At 40.1% G+C, this 21,746-nt stretch overlaps 1 protein-coding gene across 1 annotated transcript in view; it reads right to left on the reverse strand.

Annotated features, from left to right (window-relative positions):
• Nucleotides 1–21,175, reverse strand: part of KCND2 (potassium voltage-gated channel subfamily D member 2) — a 286,684-nt gene extending 265,509 nt beyond the window's left edge. Inside the window, exons 1-2 of the mRNA XM_056341797.1 lie at nt 20,734–21,175; nt 18,345–19,518 (exon numbers count right to left, since the gene is read on the reverse strand). Of these exons, the coding sequence (XP_056197772.1) occupies nt 18,345–19,459 (1,115 nt within the window). The 5' untranslated portion in view covers nt 19,460–19,518; nt 20,734–21,175. The remainder of the gene's footprint in view (nt 1–18,344; nt 19,519–20,733) is intronic.
• Nucleotides 21,176–21,746: the final 571 nt, after the last annotated feature.

Below are 21,746 nucleotides of genomic sequence, written 5' to 3' on the forward strand. Positions count from 1 at the left end.
TTCTTTAGTAACTTCTGAATGTTACTGTGTTACTGCAAAATTGCAAAACTGGGATACTGTTTATGATTGAAGACACCCACATTTCAATAGCTAGCACACTAAATTGGTAATTGTTCACAAAAACAGTTGAAACGTATCTGTTGGTTTTACACGTACTGGTAAAAGAGAACTGGCACCATAAAATACTAAACCCCACAAGTTTTTAGTTTTTCTGTCACATCTCAGTGCATTTAATATCCTTCTGTCATATTATTTATGACTTCACAAAGAAACCAGTTATTTCCCATTATCTCTTCAATAAATAAGTAAAGCAGAGCATGCTGCAGCGCTACAATTCGTTAATGAGATGCCTACAAAATCGTCACGGTGTCTAGTCTCAGAAGCTTGCACAGCATCTAACTATTAGAGTTTGCCTCAGCCCTGAAGAGTAATTGCATTTTTCACACATTGATATGTTCCAACCTGACAGCTGAGACACGTATTTTGGAGTGGATTACATAAAGTAAGTAAACCTTTCGATGACACATTTAACATTAAAAAAAACCAAAACCACCAAACCCAAAAATTCTTGCAGTGCATTCAGCTTTAATCAACATTTCCACCTATCTATCATAAGAGAGCTGCCTTCTTTTCTGATAAGGAAAACAGGTTAAAACTTTTACTTTGGATTTCATATGGGAATAATCAATCCAACACTCCAGTCCCCATTGGAATGAGTTGTTTTAAAGTTACAAACTAATGACATAGAAATGTTAGATTATATACTGTAAGACATAACTAGAATTCTGATCTAAAGCCTGCTAAAGAAAATGAAAGCCTTTCCATTAGCTCCTGTGGGCTTTACCTCCAAACCCAAATGCTGGTAGGAATAATTAACTTTTCCACCCATTTATCTATATTGCTGCTTAGAAAACAAATGCGTAGGTGAAAAATGTTTCTCTTTTTCATTAGCTAAGACTGTCAAAAATGAAAAGAAACTAGCATGAAATTACTTCTACATTTGGAAAAACAAAATATTTACCAATATTTTTCAAAAACCGGTAGGTATTTACCCTGTAATTTCTAGAGGCATTTTTGTAAGATGTAGTGTTTACCATGCATATTTCTTTATTTGCTCTAGGTTCTCTCATCTCATTTCACTAGTTTGTACTACAGTTCCATAATATTACTTTACATCTTTTTTCTTCTAGCAATATTTTATATCTTGGGATATAATTTCCACTGTGTTTTCTACTGTTTTCTAAATGCACTACCGAGGACAGAAGATTTAAATGTTGTGAATTTTGTATGTTTCCCTCTCTCTATTCAATTAGCAGAAGAATATTTACTCAGGACTCTTTAAATGTGTACAGAGGTTATTGTAATATAACCATAATGCCTCAAGAGAATATGGGTACACAGATTTTTCTGAGGTGACCTGTTCAATATATTCTTTGTCCTTTCTCTCTGTGTGAGTGGACAATACCATTAGGAAAAAGCATCTTGGGAAACGCTTGAAAATGGAATAAGGAACAGTTAAACTGCATTAGATCATTAAACAAAACAGGCCCCCAAATCTGAAAGGGGAAAAAACAAAGAAAAAATAAAATATAAATAAATATATTTACAAAAATAAAACCAAAAAACCCCAACAAATCAACCAGAATTCATAGCTCTGACATTACGGCCAGTTCATTTTGCTGTCCTGGAATTGGATTCAAGTAAAAAGTGATGACACTTGGTGTGTGCAGGTAGGTTTTTGCCCATGAGTTAGTGCAGTAACCACAGTCAATGAGTCTAGAAAAGTGGTTTAGCTCACCTGAAAGTAGACAAATATATTTGAGCATTTCACCCAGGCTCATATCTAGATATTCCTGAATTCTGTTATCTTTTTCTTCAAGTTAGTGATTCAAGCAGAGCAGAGAAAAACCAGCATTATTTATATATGAGATAAGGAAAAAGAAATTTCTCAGTCAGAAAAGGAAATCAGACATAAGATGATGGGTAAAATTCTTGGAAGAGTAAATGCCATCAGAAAAAACTTTTTTAGTCAACAACACATTTCAGGCAATGAGGATAAATATACGTGTTTATCCACAGAACTCATTTACACATGCTATATGATTACTGTTTAATAAGACATTTCTTTCCAAAGAACAGTTGTGAATATGCATAAAATCACTCATGCAGTGCATCTATGCCAACAAAGCTGCAATGTGCTCTTAAATGGAATAAAACCTACTCTCTCTCAGTCCTTCTCCAGGATTTTCAGAGTATTGGTATTCATGTCACACATCAGAAAAAAAAAACCAAAACAAAAAAACAAACCAACAAACCCAAAACTACTGCAAGTTTATTTCTTTTTCATTAAACAAATTATTTAGCTAATGGTCATCATGTATGGGAGGAACCTAAGAAAGTGTGGGCCTTCTCACTGGGACTGATGGATTTTAATGTGGAAAGGCAAGTAAGCATAGAAGTGCATATAATAAACATTGTGCCATTGATATGTACAGGTTCTAGCCAGGCATTCATTTTAACTGATTGTTTGACAGATTTTTGTTAGGGAACTGAGCATTCCTTCTTTATGCCCATTTTAGATATATAACCTTATCCTAATATAGTTAAGCAGTACAATCCCAATGTATAGGCAGAACTATCAGTTTAAAAGTCCTTTACATCAGCATGATAATGAGGAGATATAATATATGGCACATTTTTCACCAACTACTTTAGTAAACAGCTCAACCAACAGATAAAACTTTTATTACTCTAAATAGCACTGTTATACCAGTCCAAAATTAGCTACATCAGGCTCTGGCTGTCATGTTCTCTGATGCTAATAATGTGATACCCTTTCAAGCTTGTCTGAAAGTTTCTGTGAGTTAACAAGACTTTTGTAAGCTAAGGAAAAAAACATGTCAACTTGTTCTCCTTTTAGCTCTAAGAAACTGTGAGCAAATTCCCTACTCCAGTGTTGATTATGAGCAATTTCTGTGAAATACTCGGGGAGGGATCCCATGTATGACTCGACCTCCATGTTAGGAGAGGAGATGCTGTATTTCTTGTTTCCCATCAAGAGTTTCCTCTTGATAAACTGCAAACAGAATAAAGGTGTTACATCAGAAGTTGGAATCTACTATATTACTGTCTTTCTAATGACGAAACTATGCTTCGATAAATATAACTTAACTCTATCTTTTGCTTTTTTCATCCTATCTTTGTATAAGGTACTGGCAGCAATACATGTATTGCAGGAATCCCTGTTGCCCTGCCATGGAGTTTGGTTTAAATCCTCAGAGTCTGAGATAATTCAAATAAATAATTGTTGTACTGGTCAATATCTTGCTAGAGTTGTTCATAGACAAGCCTGATGCAAAGTCCTCTCGGGTCAAATCCAAGTTCTCTAATTGATTTCCATGGGCTTTGGATCAAGTGAATAGCACTAAATCCTGCAAGGCATTCAAAAGTCCCAGGTGCTGCAGAATTTATTCATCTTCTATTGAAATGCTTATTAGGTTTAAGTGTTCTGAAGCTGACATAAGTTCTCATCACCTTGTAGATTACGACCTTTGATTATATAAATAGCTGAACAAAACAGAGATGCAAGAAATAACTGTGAGTTTAAAGCAGCTGTTTTCCTATTTGCACAGTTTTCAAGCTCTACGATATTCTTGGATCCTCTGAACCTTTGGTACTTAAGAACAGCTATCTTTTATCCATTGCCTACAGTTCTTTAAAAGAATTTAGAGAAGAAGTATAAAACAATTTATTTCCCTAATCTAAGGCTGATCCAACCCACAGTTAAGTCATTTTCATTAACTGAGAACATGAGAGGGTAATATGAAGAAGTCATTTAGCCCGATGCCTTATCAGTGGCCAGAAGCAAATGACGTGGGTAGGACATACATAAGGCAAGAATACAGTGATATTTCCCTCTTATACCTTTTCAGGTTTTAGCATTCTGCAGTTTAAGGATTTTCCAAGGCTGATGTTGTATCTTTTGCATTTGATGTGCATTAGTGGATATCTGGCCATTAATTTTTCTAATTGTTTTTTCAGCCAAAAAAGAATGGAACAGTAATGGCTGGAACATAGCCTTTCATCATAAGATGAAATCGTTCTCTCACAGCAATGTTTCTTAAAAATACTCTCCATTCCATGTACGGATGAAAGGTCCAAAATTGCTTTGAACTGAAATCCCAAAAGCAATTCAAATCAGACATTCCAAATATGTAATTTAATTTCAGATTTTTGTTCTACATTTCTAAAGAAAAATGAATAAAGAATAAGTGGGTTTTGTTCATAACTTTTTGGAAATAGGAAATTCATAAACCATGTTTTCCAACTACATTTTCTGTTATCAAACTCTCACATAAGGAAAAAAAAATTTGAAGATTCCTGAATAGATTTTCAATTAGCTTACATGGCAAAAGCTCTTGGTGTTTTACTGTGAAACTTCCAGAAAAAATATGGGATATCTTTTGGAAAAAGTTCTAGAGATTTAGTTGAACATATCCACAAGAGTTACCGACTCTTGTACTATAGTAACGAAAACTTGTGAACAGGTATATTGCTCTTCTGCCTCGCACCTCAAACCTGTCACAGTGAACTTGACTGGGACATCACAGTCCACAGAAGAGCTAGCGATGCACGGAACAGTGAAACTGAGTAAGCAAAGCAGGTCTGTGCTGCATGTCCCTGCCGGCCTTCAGCCTGGGCTGTGCTGCACAAATTCCTTGTCCGCAGGATAAACCTGAGGAGAACATTGTAACAGAGGAGCCTGCAGGCAACTCAGGACTGGTGATTACACCACCTGTGTGGCCTTGCCTTCCCCTGAAGTGCACCAAGAAGTTCTCATGAGGACATCCTTTATGAATTGGTTTCTTGTAAAAAGAATCAAATATGTAATAGCATGAAGGACCAACAAAGGAGGATCTCTCCACAGACAGGGTCTGTGTGGCCTGCTGTGGAAAAGTCCATCCAGTGCTACAGGAGTGCATGTTCCCAGCATCTGAAGGGACATATTTACTGGCTATCTATAGTCCTGTTTTACTCTATCTTATGAAAACAGCTGTTTCATTAAGTCATTTGTTGTTGGGCCTTTCTTGTGAAGATCCAGAAAGAATCCTGCACCATCTCTCCCTCACCTCACACCCCACCACTCCAGCACAGAACAACAGTGACTACCAGGCTACTCTCTTGAAGGACCAGCAATTCAGATTTCTAACACGATCTTAATCTATTTTTCTGTAGCAAACGAGTTAGGTAAACAAACTCTGCAGATACATTGCATAGGTCCCTGTTCTCAGCTCATTTCTTAAGGCAGTAGAAAAGTGGTTGGCATATTAAAAACATCACTTTGAATCTCAGAAGTATGCAAATAAACTGGTCTTCATACAAGGATTTGTTCCAAGGACAACTTAGAATTAAGCAAGAAGCTTAAGAAAGAGCCTACATTCTCTCCCATCAACATTATCACTCTTCAGGCTTGTAAAAAGCATTTACTTGAACAGCAAATGGGAGAAGCACTATTTTAAAAATATAATTAGATCAAAATTATTTTCCCCAAATTATGGAATAACAACTGTTGCCCCTCAAAGGAGAAGCAACCTTTCTGCAGTGGTGCAGGATAACACTTTTGCTTTAGAACTTGTTTGGAAATTTATGATAAAGCTTCCCAGTTGAGGGAAAAAAAGAGGAAATAGTATTTTTATTTCTTCTGCAGTTTATCCATCTCTTTCTAAAAAAAAAAAAACAAAAGAAAGAAAGATGTTTAATATGCCCTTTAATGCATGAAGGAACACAACTTCATGAAATCTTACACAAAAGAGAAACATACCAAAGGAAATGTGGTTATTTCACACTAGTATAAAACTGTACTTTCACACTAGTATAAAACTGTTCTAGCTGGCAAATTTGAGATTTGCTGCTCTGGAAAAGGGCATGAAGACGAACTAAAATGTGTTAAACCAAATCATTGTTGATAACAGGATTTCATCCCAAATTAGAGAATTTCCTCAGCAAAGAGATCAGTGTGATTTGCAGAGAAGTGAACAAAGTTCAGAAGGCAAATGAGAAAGACATGAACTCTGAAGCAGTTTTGACCATAATCCTCTCTTGTGGCCCTCAAAGTTCTGCTGTGCTGCAGTCTGAAGGCAACTCTAAATGAAATGGTAATTTTAATATTTAATTGAATATGAACATGAATACTGGAATGAAGAGAGTGTCTGCGCTGACATTTATTTTAGTGTGTCTCTAAGATTTCCACTATGCTTCAGAGCTACGCATTCGCAATGCCTAACTGGAGTTTAGAGCTCTGACACCTCCTCAAAGACAGCAGAATAATGGCATGGGGAATATGCCTGACACCTCTCCATTGCAGCACTTTAAAAATGGACAGTGGTGAAACAGTTAATAAGACCAACATGTGAATCAGTCTTTAAGTTTCCCATTCAGCAGAACAGAAATTATTTACAACCCTTTGAAGTTAAGGTTTTCAAGCGCTCCATATCTTAATTCAAAAGTGTCGCTATTTGAAGAATGACTTAATTCCTGCAGAAAATTACAGTGGTTACTTACTTAAATGATTCCTTCAGTTTTCTAGAAACTTTTAAACCAGTAGAAATATTAAATTTTTTTTTTTTTGTTGGGTTGTTTGGAAAAGGCCGAAAAATTGTCGAAAGCACGGAAGTGGCCTTAAGGGTTACACAAAATAAGAATATTTTGAGTTTAAATGTAGCAGACACATTGCCACTTTCATATAGTGCGAGTTGTCATCAAATCCCAAGCACCTACTCTGCTATGATCTTCGAAAGGAATGTGATGGACCTTTCAGAGTTATATAACTGGGAACAAGCAGACTAGACCAAATCTTGGTTTGGTTGGGATTTATCTCATCCGTTTCACTTGGTGTTTAAATATTTGAGTCTCTGCTAATCATAATAAATTTCATTTATGCCCAATGCAAATGAACAAGCACCTCCAGATCCATGCTTCTCTTCATTACCTCCTAAGTGAAACAAAGATGACTAGTAAAGAAGGATTTAACTTTTGGAAGAGTAAGTTAAGGCTTATAAATACCTCCCAGAGACAGTAAGCAACTGGCAGAGAAATAAGTTTGAATTCCTCCTTTAGATTCTTCTATAAGTTTTATTTTACAGTATGCCCTGGTTATCTCCTTTAAAAAAAGGATGTCCTACTTGTCTCCTTTAAAAGAGTGGTATGTCCTGATTGTCTCTTGCAAAAACCCACACACCTAAGATACGACCTGCAAATTCTGTAGCTACATCCTTCCACACAAACATATGGACTGGGAAAAGAACTGTATACAGACAACATGAAAGGCTTATTTAAGGAAACTTTTCTGCTGTATTTGGATTTGTTTGCTTTGAAAACAAAGGAACTTCTAAGTACAGCTAGTCAGCTGGAAAATAGGTATCAGGAAGTATATTAAGGCAGAAAACACAGCACTGACACTAAAGAGATGAATCAACCTGTTTTCAGCCTTTTGATATGAGTATCATTCAAATCCATAGTTCAAACTATTGTCCTGTCCAGTATTCCACATCACCTAGCACTTTTTGCTGTATTTATTGAATTTGTTTGCAAAGGCATAGCGAACAGTGCACACTAAATGTGGTGGCTACACAGAGAAACAGGGGAAGCTCACATACCTTGTGGAAAAGTGCTGAAAAACCCACCACCTCTTTCCCACTGCATGGCCAAACCCACTGTAAATCCACGCCGTGGATCACTACCTGACAGACACGGTGCTGCACTCAGTGTGAGGAGGGCTGGGGCCAGACAGTGGCTAGAAGGCAGTTGCATCCAAAGAGATCTGTGCAGTTGGCTCCAGGCACCCTTTTCTGTCTTCTCCTACAGACCTGAAAGAAACTGGCTCCTATCTCCCCCTCCCACAACTAGGTTTTTATCTTATGTGCGTGCACTGCTGCACAAAGGTGCCCATATTTTAAAATCATCGGTAGTGTGTGCCAGACACAACTAGTCAGCATCATTTGTGGTCTGCAGCTGCGCAGGTCCCGGGAGGAGCAGAGAGGCTGTCACTGCTCTGCCGCTACGGCAAGAGGCTGAACCATGCCAAAGGGCTCACCAGCATGACGAGCATGATTGCTTTTCTCATGAATGATTTAATGCACTAAATCTCAAAAGTTTGGGCCTTGGATGGAGAGAAACTGTCGGTTAAATGAATGATAATGGTTGCAGTCTTTCAGCAGGTATCATTTCTGCAATGATCTGACTGACATGGGGTAAAGGGAGAGAGGTGCCAGAAGTAGCACATGGTCCAATAAGGGTAGCATATGTATCATATTTTACACCTGTGGTTTGTTTTGTGTTTTTTTTTTTAAAGAGCTTGTAATATTTACCTCTAAAACTCAGCATCTTTTGACACAATTAACATCCAGTAGTTGATTACCATGTCAACAAGCAAATCAGATAAAACTTGAGTTTCCCTTTCACTTGGAAAATAACTAATACCAAGCTTGTCAAATCATTAAGCCCGTTTGTGGACAGATTTACTCTAAACTGTCTGTGGGGAAGCTTCATTATGTACTCTTTGAAGTTTTCCATCCAGGTGCCAAAAAAGTAAATACTAACTAAATTTTCAATCACTGTAGAGATTACAAAGCAAATATCTAAAGTTTCTTTTTATATAAATACATATCAAATAAACAGAAGAAATAGCTTCACCTATAACTTACCTAGCTCACATTAGGTGTATGAGAATAGGTGTATATAGACTGTATAGTTCTGCCTGTCCCTAGTCCTTGATATCCATGTCTCAATATGGGTTTGATCAACTGATGTAAACAATTGCATCAATAACCAAAGCCAACCAAAAAAATTTAGAAAAGCTAAAAATTCTCAATTCTATAAGTGATACAAGACACTGTAGTATTTTAAATTACAAAGTTGCTGTTACAAAGAGTTGTTACTACAGATTTTTTGGTAGTGCTGTGTTTTCAATAGAAAGGCCACAATTCTTAACCTGCTATTTACCAACAATGAAGTGATTAGATATCCTAAACCAAAAAAAGTTTATACCCTCCTCACAGTCAGAATTGGAAAGCATCTTCTGCCTCTCTGCTTTTCATTCCTCTGTGGGAAGTAGGAGATTTTGGGGACCAGCATGTTGCAGCTGTAATCCACCGTGTCAAAGAGCATCAATTTTGTTCCTAAGCAACCTTGCACAGTACAGTAGTTGCTGTCCATAGCTGATAAGGATGCTTAGGGAATTGTTAACTGGCTGCAGGTGGGCGAGATGAAAGTTGCAGAAACTGAAAGTAAGGCCACTCACACAGTAATAAAATTCCTCTTTTGGGTTACAAAGAAGGGGGAGATGAGCAGTAACAACAATGAAAAGTTAAGGATGCCTCTCGCGTTACATATGCTCTCATACAGAAAACTGGTTTGGTTCATCTACTGAAAGAAGCAATGAGTTAGGATGCAGCAGACACTTTCAGACTGTGAGCTATTACATGATACTAAATTACGTCCTTCACAACCTCACAGTCTGACTCGCAGCCGTTACAAGGAATGCCTGGATGACCAAGCTTGCAAGTGATAACTTGAAAGACTATTCCTGTGGATCAGCCAAAATATTTTGAGAATCTGCCAGTACAATGCAAAAAACCCTCGTGTCTCTGGATAGACTTTTGAAGAAAGTTAGACTTTGGCCTCAAAACATTTTTTTTCCAAAATAATAATTAATCAAAGCATGCTAATGTATTATCATAAAATTAGACCATTTTAAGTACCTTTATGGAGTTTCACAGTTATTTTTTTATCCAAGGTGATTTAAAATTCTAGTGGAATATACTTACTCTATTTTAATGTACCAAAGTACTCAGACTAATTAAAAAAATTCCTAGAAGTTTATATTGTCTGTTATAGCATAAAAAGTTTTATCTATCTAAGGAAAACTGAGTCTTCCATACTCAAACAACCAAATCTATTTATGTAGACACAGATTTTATAACATTTTTGTTTTAATGTTCAGAGTATGTTATATTAGATCATATTTTGAAAAAGAAAATAATACAAGTGTTCTTAATATTGGGAGTTCTGGTTCACATGTTCCTGTTTGATATAAACTTTAGTGCAAGTGGTAGTTAGTACAAAGCTGAGCTAGACACTCTCTGGTTGAGTCAACTCACAAATCACAATGTCTCCTGAAAGAGAAAGAACTGTGAAACTCTGATAGAAGATGCTTACCTCACGAAAATAACTTTTTATAAAAAGAATCCGGAAAAATCAGGAAAATGTGTTTTAAAGATGTTTCATTTAAGAACACAGATTAAGGTCAAAATCAACTAACAGACCTATAGACCATGCTACAAAGCTCATATTGCTGCAAAAAATGAAAAAGCAAATACAGGCAAGTACTTCTCAAACCTCCCACTTAAATCTACAAACAACATATGTATGAAAACCAAATACAGACAAAATAAAAATATTTGCCATCATACCAGAGAAAGGGATGAGTTTGCAGTGGTCAGAATTGAGAGTTATGGTTTATGTTTTCTTACCACACATCAGCGTCTTAACAAATTTACTGTATATAAGCTAAATATGAGACCTATTGAAATCAATAAACCCTCAGGTTGGATGTGTCTTTGAAAAAATGCTATCTCCTACTTGACACTGTGTTATAATTTTGCACGTGGTTTCTAAAAACATTTTCATTAATTTAACAGTATCTGCATGTCATAACTCACATTTCTTACATATCTTTTCATGCTGCACTGTTGGTTTAAAAAACAACAGAGAAAGAAAATTAGGATCAAAAGATATGTTTTCCCTTGGGTGCTTTACATTCCTCTTTCATTCATATTACCTTTTTCTTTTCTTTAATTACTTATTTCTCTTTCCTAAGAATACCATGCACACAACACTCCATCTCCTTCTACAGTGTTGCGTGAGTATAGGGCATATTGTATTTTAACAAGACCTGAACCCTTCTAAGTTCTATTTGATTCTGACAGGGGTAGGATATACCCAGTCTCGGTACAATACTCTGCTTTTCCTAGCACTTAACCTGGTGCATGTAAAACTGTTTTCTAAGGTGACTAGGTACCTAGTTTCACAGCTTAATTGTTTTCAACTGTTCTCCTTTGTGTTTCTAAGCACCTAAGCCTCTTTTGAGATTTCAGGCTGAATGCCTATCTGCATCTCCAGATACCTAAATGCCTTTAAAAATCTTCCTTGCAATGTTTTGCTCCCATAAACTAATAAACCGAGGAGATCTCTGTGTCTGTAAGACTTGACTCTACTAAAGCAGATCAAAGGAATCAGTAACATGGATGAAAGTGAAAAACCAGGGATGAAAAGCAAAATACTGCTCCTACATACTTTAAATATGCAACATTTTACTTTCTTCATATTAATATTTTTGTAGGGTTTTAGACAAACTCCCATTTTCTGTAACAGTGCAGGACCAAGCCCTAATTACGTACATTTACACAGTGGCTCCAAAGGCTTTCACTTCCAGGATGGAGACCTGCAGATATGCAGGGAACAGTCCTGTGCCGTGGACTATAAAAAAAGGAAACTGTTTTTATAAATACACAAATAATGTGATTGCTTATATGAATTATATCTTTGTAGCTTTAATATTTACACAGATAGCAGTCTTTTAACGTTTTGTTAGCTTTTGTAAATGTACTTAACTGCTAGAATCTGAACTGACGGTAGTAGGAACTCTGTACTGATGGCTGGGTAAATTAAGATATGCCTTCTAATAATGTACAAGGTGTGTCTACACCGGTGAAAAAGAGTGCAGTCCATTTGAAATATAATAGAGCTGAACCTTGTTAGGTATTTTATTTTTAACGAAGCTAAAATATTCTAGGACTCATGTATTGGTCACATGATCTTCATATGTACTCGTGTTTAAATCTCAGCCTTCATACACCAGATACCTGAGTAAATATTTGTATCCAGTGTTTTTCTACAGAACACTTTCATCTGTTGCAAAACAGGTGATCTAGTCAAAAGCACTATTTTATATTTCATCTCCATTCACATTTATTTCAGTACACATGGAAATAAAGCAAAATTATTTGTGTACTTTGCTGAAAAGGGATTTTTATTTTTTTTTTGGTCAAAACAAAACCCACAACATTTTATTTAACAATGGGATTACAAAATATTACCAGAGACACAGGAAGATCAAAAGCATATGCTTCAGAAAAAAATACTTAAGAAATGGTAGAATATAGCCTACTAATTGTGACTGGGGTTGAAGTCCACACATGGTAACTATTATTGTTTCGGGAAATGTAGAATAGAGCTATCATTTCTAAGCACTGTCTATGAATTTTAAAACCTTTCCTCCACTGCACAAGCAATTCAGGAAAAGATGTTTTAAAGACTGTGTCTTGCACAAAAATATGTGCTCCCATTTATTGCCCAGTACAGAAATATACAGAATCTTTTCCATCACTCTGTCAGGTAACTGATGAAACTTGATAAGGCTGAATCTAAACTTTATTTCTATATTTCTAATTTATATTCCATCTTTTGAACAGTCTATCCACTTAACTCCTGCTGAACCAGATCCTTCTCTCATCAGCTTGCCACAATGCAAATTATGAACTGCTGCCAGTGGAATATAATGGCATAAAAATCAAGTAATTGGAGTAGTTCATTAGACTTTCTTTCAAAAGTCTGAGAAGTAAATTGTCACCCTGAAGTTGCAAGATGTTCTCAACTTATTTTGGATAATCATTTTATTTTTGCAGCATTTATAAGTTCTCATGTTCAGAAATACAGTTTCCATTTCCAGATTTTATTGCACAGTCGAACTATTTCTAATACTGTATTCATAGATTTATATATCTTTCGTATTGCGTTTTTTCTTCTAAGAGGCATAATGATGTGAGTCAAGTATGGATTGTCATGACTCAGTTTGAACTTCTTGGGTTCGATCATAAGGATTTTACTAAAATAACAATATTCGCTGACAATTACTTTAATGATAGGCCATAATTCATAGATCAGACACCAGTCATAATTACTCTCTATGTCAATTTGTTCTGCTGTATTGTCAGCGTATTTCTTTGCTAGATCCCGGCCCACATCAATCTCATTGTTCTTATTCTTGACTCACAACAACAAGGAAACAAAATTCCACCTGCTTCCACCAAAGAAGCAAAATAAATTGGATTCTGAGCAGAGAGATCTTTTTATTAGGCATCACCTCCCCTCCATGCTTTTCATAAGTGAAGTAGGGAAATTCATGCTCAAGAAAAATGAGTGAAGTAAGCAAACTGCCATTCCTCTAAGAGATCTTCAGGATAATTTTTTCTTGACGAGGAAAGCTGACCCCAAGTGCAACTAAATAAGAATATATTGACTCCTGTTCTCTGTAAAGCCAACAACCCAATACAGTTTGAGCAATCTTTATATTAAAGAACAATTTTTTTTTCCCCCCATCAAAATGACCCTTACTTTTTGTATTTCAAATTCTCCCTGGAGCCCTTTTTGAATATCTAGTAATGTGCTTTGAAGGTGATTACACTACGCTTTGTCCCTCCTCTGTTATATCGTGTTCTAACTAATCAGGCTAAATGTCTCTGCTGTGAAGAGAAAATAGATTGAGACATCAAACACATCTGTAAAATACTAAATTCACTAGGTTGTATAGAAGGATACAAAAATAGAAAAAAAACTATTTGAAACTGGGTTGAAAATATCAAACACAAAATTAATGAATAAGCCAATATGCAGGTAAAAGACAGAAAAAAATAATTCAACTTTGCTAATCTTTACCTTTGTAATATTAATCATAAAAGTATTTCCAAAGTTATAATTAAATGGTTCAGAAAACATTTATAATTTTGTACTCTCTTGTCAGATTTTATTGAATTCAGTTTTTTTACTACAAGTTCTGAAGAGATGGATGTTTTCAAACTAGCACGCAGAGACCATAAGAGACTAAAGGCTCTCACAATGGTCAGAAAACAAAACCAAGATAATGTGTGTGACATTTGGGAAAAAAGTGATGCTGTGGAAACTTTATGATGCTCATAAGGAAAAAAAATCTATCAAACAAAGGTCAGAAAAAAAACCCCTGCTACGAGGAAAGTTCAGGGCAAATGAATAATAATGATGATGACGAATGAAAGATTTGATCTAATGGTGAAGTATGAATGAGGAATCTGGAACAAAGAAGCAGAAAAAATAAAGCCAGGAAGAAAAAAGAAGGAAAGGTACCAAACCAGCAAATCCCCAAACAGGAAGGGAATGGAAAGTGGTAGTTTGAAAGAAAAGTGAAGAAAATAAATAGATGGAATATACCCATAGGGATGCATTAAGAATGGAAAAGGAGTGAAGGTGGGAGAGAATAGATTCTGCAGGAAAATTGCATCTGTCACCCTATTTCCCTGTTCATTGTTTGAGGGTTTCTGTTGTCAAATCCAGTCACCTATTTAATTATAAAGTCTTCAGGGAATTTGATATGTCTTAGATGGGATTCCTCAAGCATTATGGACTATATTGACAAATAATGAAAATTAATAGTTGCTTTATCTTTTCTGGAAGACACACCTCTAGTTTGTACAGTCAAAGCAAATAAATGAATAGTCTTGTGTTTAAGCTTCCCTTCATGAAGTATTGTGCTCAGCTACAAAAGTATTTCATGACTTAACAAAGCTACCCAATGCAAAGCCTATAAATAGAACTTTAATATAGCACTGAGATTGCTTTAGAACTACTCACAGAAGAGCACTGTGTTCCTTATTTAAAGTATAGTGTCTTTATAAAACAAACTACACTATCGGTCTGTCTGATTTGGGAACAAGCATTACCCTTACACCATCAAAACCTTACCTGCTCATTTGCTGGCTACTGACAGGGCAGAAGGAAAGTTATTAGATATCATATTATGAGGTGGCAGCAGAAAGTGACATGACTGGGTCGTTATGGGTACAGATGTTCACAAGCCCCCATGTAAGTCTGCTAGTCCTAATTCAATAGACCTGACTTTTTTTCTCTGCCTGTTTCTTGACCTTTAAGCCCCTAACTTCTATGTTTTTCATTGTTATCTTGAACCTCCACAAACTGCTTTGTGACCTCTTCAAATTTTATTCTCTTGTTCCTTCTTGTCCCTTGCCCCTACTTTACTTCTGCTTTTCCTACAAGTAACATTGATAAAACACTGATTTAATAATTCAAATCAGCTCAGTTTCTGGCAGAGTGCATGCTGCTATTCTAGAGTCATTGTCCTGTCTCCTCTCTCTCTCTCCCCCAGCCTTTACCTCTTTCTCACTCTCTCTTTCTCTCTTCTGTTCCTCCTTTCTTCCTTTTCTTTCATTTCTTTCATATAACACCTCTATGTACAACTATGTACTACTTGAGTTGAGCAGTCAAGAACAGTTAATAGCTGGAATATCCTTGGAGGCTAAAATGTAGTAATATTTGAAGTCACTGGCACTCTGCAGAGGAAAACGTAATCTATGTTTTTTAAAGACACTTTAATTGCTCAGCAATCATGCAGAACTGAGAAATATAGCTCTGCTTCCAAGATAGTAACTCCCCAAATTGCAAAGGTCGCTTACTCAATACCCTTGCTATCTAGCAAAATGTGAGAATGACACCAAGACTCAAACTCTCAACTTTATGTCAATTTATTTTTCTGTATTAGCTTTCATGTATTTTTGTAATATTTCACATAACCTCCTGTGTGCTATCATTAAAAACAGCAAGACTTCATCTAGCTTTGTTGCTAAAAGAAACAAGTTGTTCATATAACATCCGTTTATATAGCCCTAATTTAGCTAAAACTAAAATTAAAAATGAATGGTAGTTCTGTATTAGTAAACAGCTGAGTTGCTTTAGCACAGAGAAAAGGTGGCAGTACTAATTACAATTAGCTTTCTGTAATTCCCTTCCTGCTTTTCCTTGTAATTCCCCTCTCTTTTTGTGTAATTATTCCACCAACTAAAAAGAGTTCAAAGCTTTTATTATGTTAATTCTATTTAAATTATTCATATATAGTTAACATTTTAAAATAATCTTTATGTGGTTATCATGGTGTTATTAAAAGGACATTATCTAGCTAATGAATTGATTAAAGATTTCCCAGAAATATGTGAGGTCTTTCATATCTGAACTTATAATCATATTTGAACTTCTGAGGGTGAAACTTTGGATGCCTGTACAACCTGCTCAAAACTTTCTCTGTGCAAACTACCTTGAAAAAGGAGTCAAACATGAATGTGTGCTTTTTAACCCTTTTTCTTCCCCTCGAGACCTAAATATTGTATGGCTGTGTACTTGAAAACAGGTTCTTAGGCTCTATTCAAATAAATATTTAATTATGTTCAAATTTCATCAGTACTTTTGGAGATTTTACTCAGAATAATACCTCAAAACCTGGAGCTAATACGCCTTTTGTTGTTGTTGTTGTTGTTTTGTGAAAGAAACAACAAGTCATATCAACGGATCACATGGGTGATACCATACCCGTGTCATAATAAATTGCAAACCGGCCATAAAACTGGAAACAAAATTCTGTTCAGTACCATGGACAGGTGCTGCCCAAACTGTCCATAACGGCAAAAACAACTTGCGCCAAGATCACCTGTCTTTACAAAAACCACAGACCAGCTCCTGCTCTTTTAGGTTAAGATTATACATTATAAACGTTGGAAAGTTCTTAAGACCTAATTTGTTGAAATCGCCACAGTTCTAATTAAAAATGTATGGCAAAAAGTATCCGCATCAGAAAATACAGGACTATGGAATTAGTTAGCATGTATATAACTTGTTCCTTCTGCTAACTTGTCCCTTCAGTTTGCCACTACCAGAAGAAAATGAAAACCAAAAAAACCACCCAGGAACCTAAAAAGCAGATTAAAATCCCCAAAGCTCTTGTCACTCCTTTTTAGCATAACTTGCTCTTACAAGTATTATAAAATATTTACAGTGCACTATATTTATCTTCATTTGTTATATCATGCTGAAGATAAAAGCCCTGTATAAAAAATGGTGGCATAAAACAGTCTCTTTCTCTTTTAATGTTTTGAATGTGTTTTTCACAACTAAATTACAATTGCACATAATAAACCAACTTTTTCATAATAGTTTAACAGCACACTTTCATTTTGCTAAATTTAAAAGTTATGCATATTTCATAAATCTCAACAGTCCCAACAAAGTGTGGCAAGATGTTTGACTAATAAAATGATGGGCTTTGTCTTCAAGAAAGTGAAAAGTTTATCTTCTAACATCTGTAATTATTAAATAACTAGACAGTTTCTAAGGAATCGTCAAATTTTCAGTTTCGTAGCTGATACTCTACAGCTCAAAATTAGTAATGGGGGAAAAAAATGTCTTCTCAAATTAGTCAACCTTTTAAATCCCTTTTGCAATTACAGGCAAATGCATTTTACAACTCGGTGCACAGAGTCAGCTGACACAACAGGACTCTGGCATCAGAGACCATATAAAATAATACTATAACGCATCATTCCACTAAACTGTATTGGAGTCTAATGTCAACAATGGCATTTTTAAACTCCTCATTCTCTGGAAGAATTTATATTGACATTAGAGTTACGTTTTAAGACATATGCTTGATGTATCATGTGTCTCACACTTCCTCAGACCATTTTCCAGAGTCTGTCACCAGTCAGTGTGGCTTGCCCCTTGTCATTTAGAAGTTACAGGTCCATGGAAATCAAAGGAAATTTATCCAGTGTCTTAAATAACATCAGGAATAATGTTTGTGAAGATTAAGGTATCCATACCTCTTTCACTTTAATGAAAACAAATCACTTTATAATACCAAAGTCAATATCCAAGTCTACATCAATACATCACTTCACACAAAAAGGCAGATCCACACACTTTTATGCATGATCAAATTAAAAGATCGCACTTGGGTTCCCCTTATAATTATCATTACTTTAGCAACACTGTAGTAAGTCCTGTCAGCAAACACATTACTCTATGAAAAATCCAGCGATAACTCAGAGATATTCATAAAATATTCCAATTTCACTATCCAAAACCAAAAAAAAATATTAGAGAAAATTCTAAGGAACCCAAACAGTTTCAAAACTGTTTTTCTTTGTTTTGTTCTTTGCTTTTTCAGTTTATCTGCAGTTTTGGGGTTTGGTTTATATTAACTGCAGCAACACTTTTTAACTCACTTGCACGTGTAAAACATTCAGAAAGAATGTTCTTTCTGACAAAGAAAGTCACATCGCTAAAGTTCTGTAACAAAAATTGACCCTTGCATTTTTTTCTTTCAACATTTTTTTTAAATGGAGTATTTCCCGTTTGTGCCAATACACTTGTTGAAATGTTGGCTGTAACCAAACACCAGCTGCACTTACCCCAGTGTTGTCATGGTGACAATGGTGTACCAGAAGGCTGCAGGGATGCTGGTGAATTTGCTGGCTGATGAACCTTTCTCTGCATAGTACATGACTGTGGCAAAGATGATGATGGCCATAGTGAGTGAGAAGAGAAGGAAGCCTAACTCCGAGGCACAACTTTTCAGAGTATAGCCCAGGATGCGCAGCCCCTGTGAGTGGCGGGAAAACTTAAAGATCCTGAAGACACGAAAGACTCGTAGTGTCACAAAAGCCCCACTGACATCCTCATTATCTGTCATCACCAGGCCAATGTAATACGGCATGATGGCGACCACATCAATGATACTCATGACACTGCGCACGAATTTGTAGCGACTAGGGGCCGCCAGCAGACGCAGGAGATACTCAACTGTGAAGATCATGACACAGGCGGTATCCAGACAGAAGAAAGCCACGGCATAGCGCTCTCCACAGGGCAGCTCTTTGATGCGACCCGGGCTTACCCCGCAGGGCACTGTCTCCACCACATTGGCAATAACAGAGACGGCAATGAAGAAACCAGTGACATAATAGAAGACCAGAGCCAGCGTACTGGTGTGTGGGTTTTCAAAGGCCCGCCACATCCTCTGCCGAGCTGTCATTGAGGGCAGGGAGCTCTCAGCTGCATGATCCTGATCAGCATCGTCCTGCAGGCGCTCGGCATTCTCACGCCGGCGATCCTTGTACTCCTCATAACAGCAGTCGCCAATGATCTCGGGGATGATGCCAAAGAAGGCCAGCTCCTCATCGTAAGCTGAGATGCACTCCTGGCGGGGATAATGAAGCTTCCCTGTACGGTAGAAGTTGAGAATGTGGCGGAAAATGTCAGGGTCCCGATCAAAAAAGTACTGCTGTGTCTCAGGGTGGTAGAAGAAGTCCCGCTCTGAACTGCCCAACAGAGTGTCAGGGTAGCGCTCCAAGGTGTCCAGCCACGTCTGGAACTGGATGCCACTCACATTCAGCACAATCAGAGAGTCCTGGCTTCGCTTCCTCTCCTGCCGCGGAGCAGCTGGCATGGGACCTGTGGCCACTGGCATCCATCCTATGGCTGCTGCCCTGGCAAAGGGTAGCCATGCTGCTACTCCTGCTGCCATGGTCCCAGACACCTACTACAGCTAAGGGAGTCAATCTAGAGACAGTTCTGGTCCATCCACTAAAACAGAGAGTGAAAATAAAAATACAAATGCTCACACATTTTCCAGGCAACAGAATTTCTGAACATTGTTGTGATTTTCAGTATTAACAGAAAATCTTTTTGCTTCCTTTTTTGCTACCCCCACTCCCTTTTTCACCAGAATACCCTTTCCAGGGGCTAGTTCACCAGTTAGGCCAATAAATCTGGGCACTTGGAAATCAACGTATTCAGAGCAGCTACTCCAGCAGCCAGATCCTTTGGATACAAGGTCCACGCGAGGCCCCCGGATGGAAGCAGCGGTCCACAAAGGACTGACCCCGGGAGCCGGCTAGTAGCTCTGGTGCAGCAGTGCAGCCACCTGGAAGGGTATCTTCTTCCACACGCGATGCAGCCGGTCCCCCCGCCCCTCCTCCGCTCCGCTCCGCTCCGCTCCGCTCCGCTCCGCTCCGCTCCCCGCCCGCCGCCGGAGCCGGGCCGCGGCCGCCAGCGGAGCCCTTCCCGGGCGGGCTGCAGCGGGGCCGCCCGCCGCCGCCTCCCGCTCGCCGTGGCGGGGCGGAGGGGTGGGCCGGGCCGGTCGCCCCCCCTTCCCCAGCCGCAGCCCTGGAGCAGCGGCGGGACGAATCCGCTCCCTGACCTTGATCGCCGCCCCGGGGACTCGTCCAGAGCCCGGCTCAGGGCCGGGGGAGCCGGCGGGGCAGGGGGAGGAGCTCCGGGCGGCAGCATTAAACTTTAAGGCAAGTTTTCCGCGTAGGAAACGCGTTGAAGGGCAGAGGGGCGCCGGGGAAGGGGCGCCGGGAGGGGGAAGCGCCCCCGAGGACGGGGGCGGGCGGGCGGGAACCTCCCCGGGACGGGGCGTCGGGGCGCGGGCAGGGGCCGATCCCGGGCGAGGAGAGCGGGGCCGCGCTGAGCCGCGGGGGCTGTGGCGGGGGTCGGCGCGGGGGCCCCGAAGCAGCCGCGGAAGGTGGGATGGATGCGGGGCAGGGCAGCCTGGGGAGGCGCCGAGCGGGTGGCGGAGGGCGAAGCCAGGGGAGCCTGGCGGCGGGGCGGGAGCGGGGCAGGGGCTCCTCGGCGGCGGGGGAGGCCAGGGCGGGCGGGGGGCAGGGGCGCGGGGCTCCGTAGCGGCTCGGCGGTGGATCAGCCCCCCCCCCTCCTTTCCCCGTCCCCTTCGTGTCGCCCCTTCCCCGCGGCTCTGCTCTCGCATCCCTCCGGACGTGCCCAGCCTGCGGCACCTACCTGTGAAAGTCTGGCGAGAGCGCTCAGTTGCATAGAGACTTTTGGAAATGCGGGCTCTGCCGCTAGATCTCCGCGCCCCGCCGGGAACGGCGGGGAAGTAGTTGTTCCTGAGAAAGCTTGATCGCATCCAAAGGGACATCGATAATAAGGCTTTCCCCCACCCCCACCCCCCTCCGCCACCGCCGAGCGCCAAGCAACAAGTTCAAGGGGTGGGTGGGGGGAAAAAACCAACGTAATCGCGCCTGGCAACTCGGCGGAGCACGTCCTTGCGGGGCGCGGATCCTGCGGCGCGGGGCTGCCGTCAGGCGCGGCTGCGGCTGCGGCCGCTGCCCCTGCCCCTGCCGCGGGGGTGCCGCGGGCTGCGGGCGGCGGCGGCGCCGCCGAGGCCCAGGCGCGGCCGGGGGCGGGGGGGGCTTCCCGCTGCCTCCCCCGCGGCGGGCGGGCCATGCCACCCTGCCGCGCCGCCGCCGCCCGCGGGGTAGGGGCGCAGGGGCGGGCGGCGGCGGAGCGGGGCGGGGGGGGGAGCGCGGAGGGCATCGCTCCGCGGGCGGAACAAAGGGGCGGCGAGCGGGGAGCGCCTGTGTGTGCGTGTGTGTGTATGTGTGTGTGTCGGTGTGTGCGCTCCCCTGTGTGTGTGTGTCTGTGTGTGTGTGTGTGTCTGCGCGGCCGGGATCGCGCGGTCCAACGCCTCCGCCGGCAGCGCCGCACCGACCCTGTGGAGTTCGCGGTGTTCCGGGTGGGGATCGGGTGGCGGTGGCGGCTTAGGTGAGGTGTCCAGGGGATTTCTCGGGGGCGCTATCTCCTTTCAAGGGAAGGGGAACGATGTACTGAGAGAAGGGGGGGGGGGGGGGGGGGGGGGCGGGGGGTATGAAATGCCTGGGAGCGAAGTGCGGCGATGCTCCTCACAGCCCGCCCCGAGCCACTCCGGAGCTCTCGCTGCGATATCCAAATGGCTCTTACCAGCTTTGGGAGAGGCGAGAGCTGGGACGGGTATGGGAGCCTTTTCCTCCTCT

This window comes from Falco biarmicus, chromosome 5 (genome assembly GCF_023638135.1).
Source record: "Falco biarmicus isolate bFalBia1 chromosome 5, bFalBia1.pri, whole genome shotgun sequence".
NCBI classification, from domain to species: domain Eukaryota; kingdom Metazoa; phylum Chordata; class Aves; order Falconiformes; family Falconidae; genus Falco; species Falco biarmicus.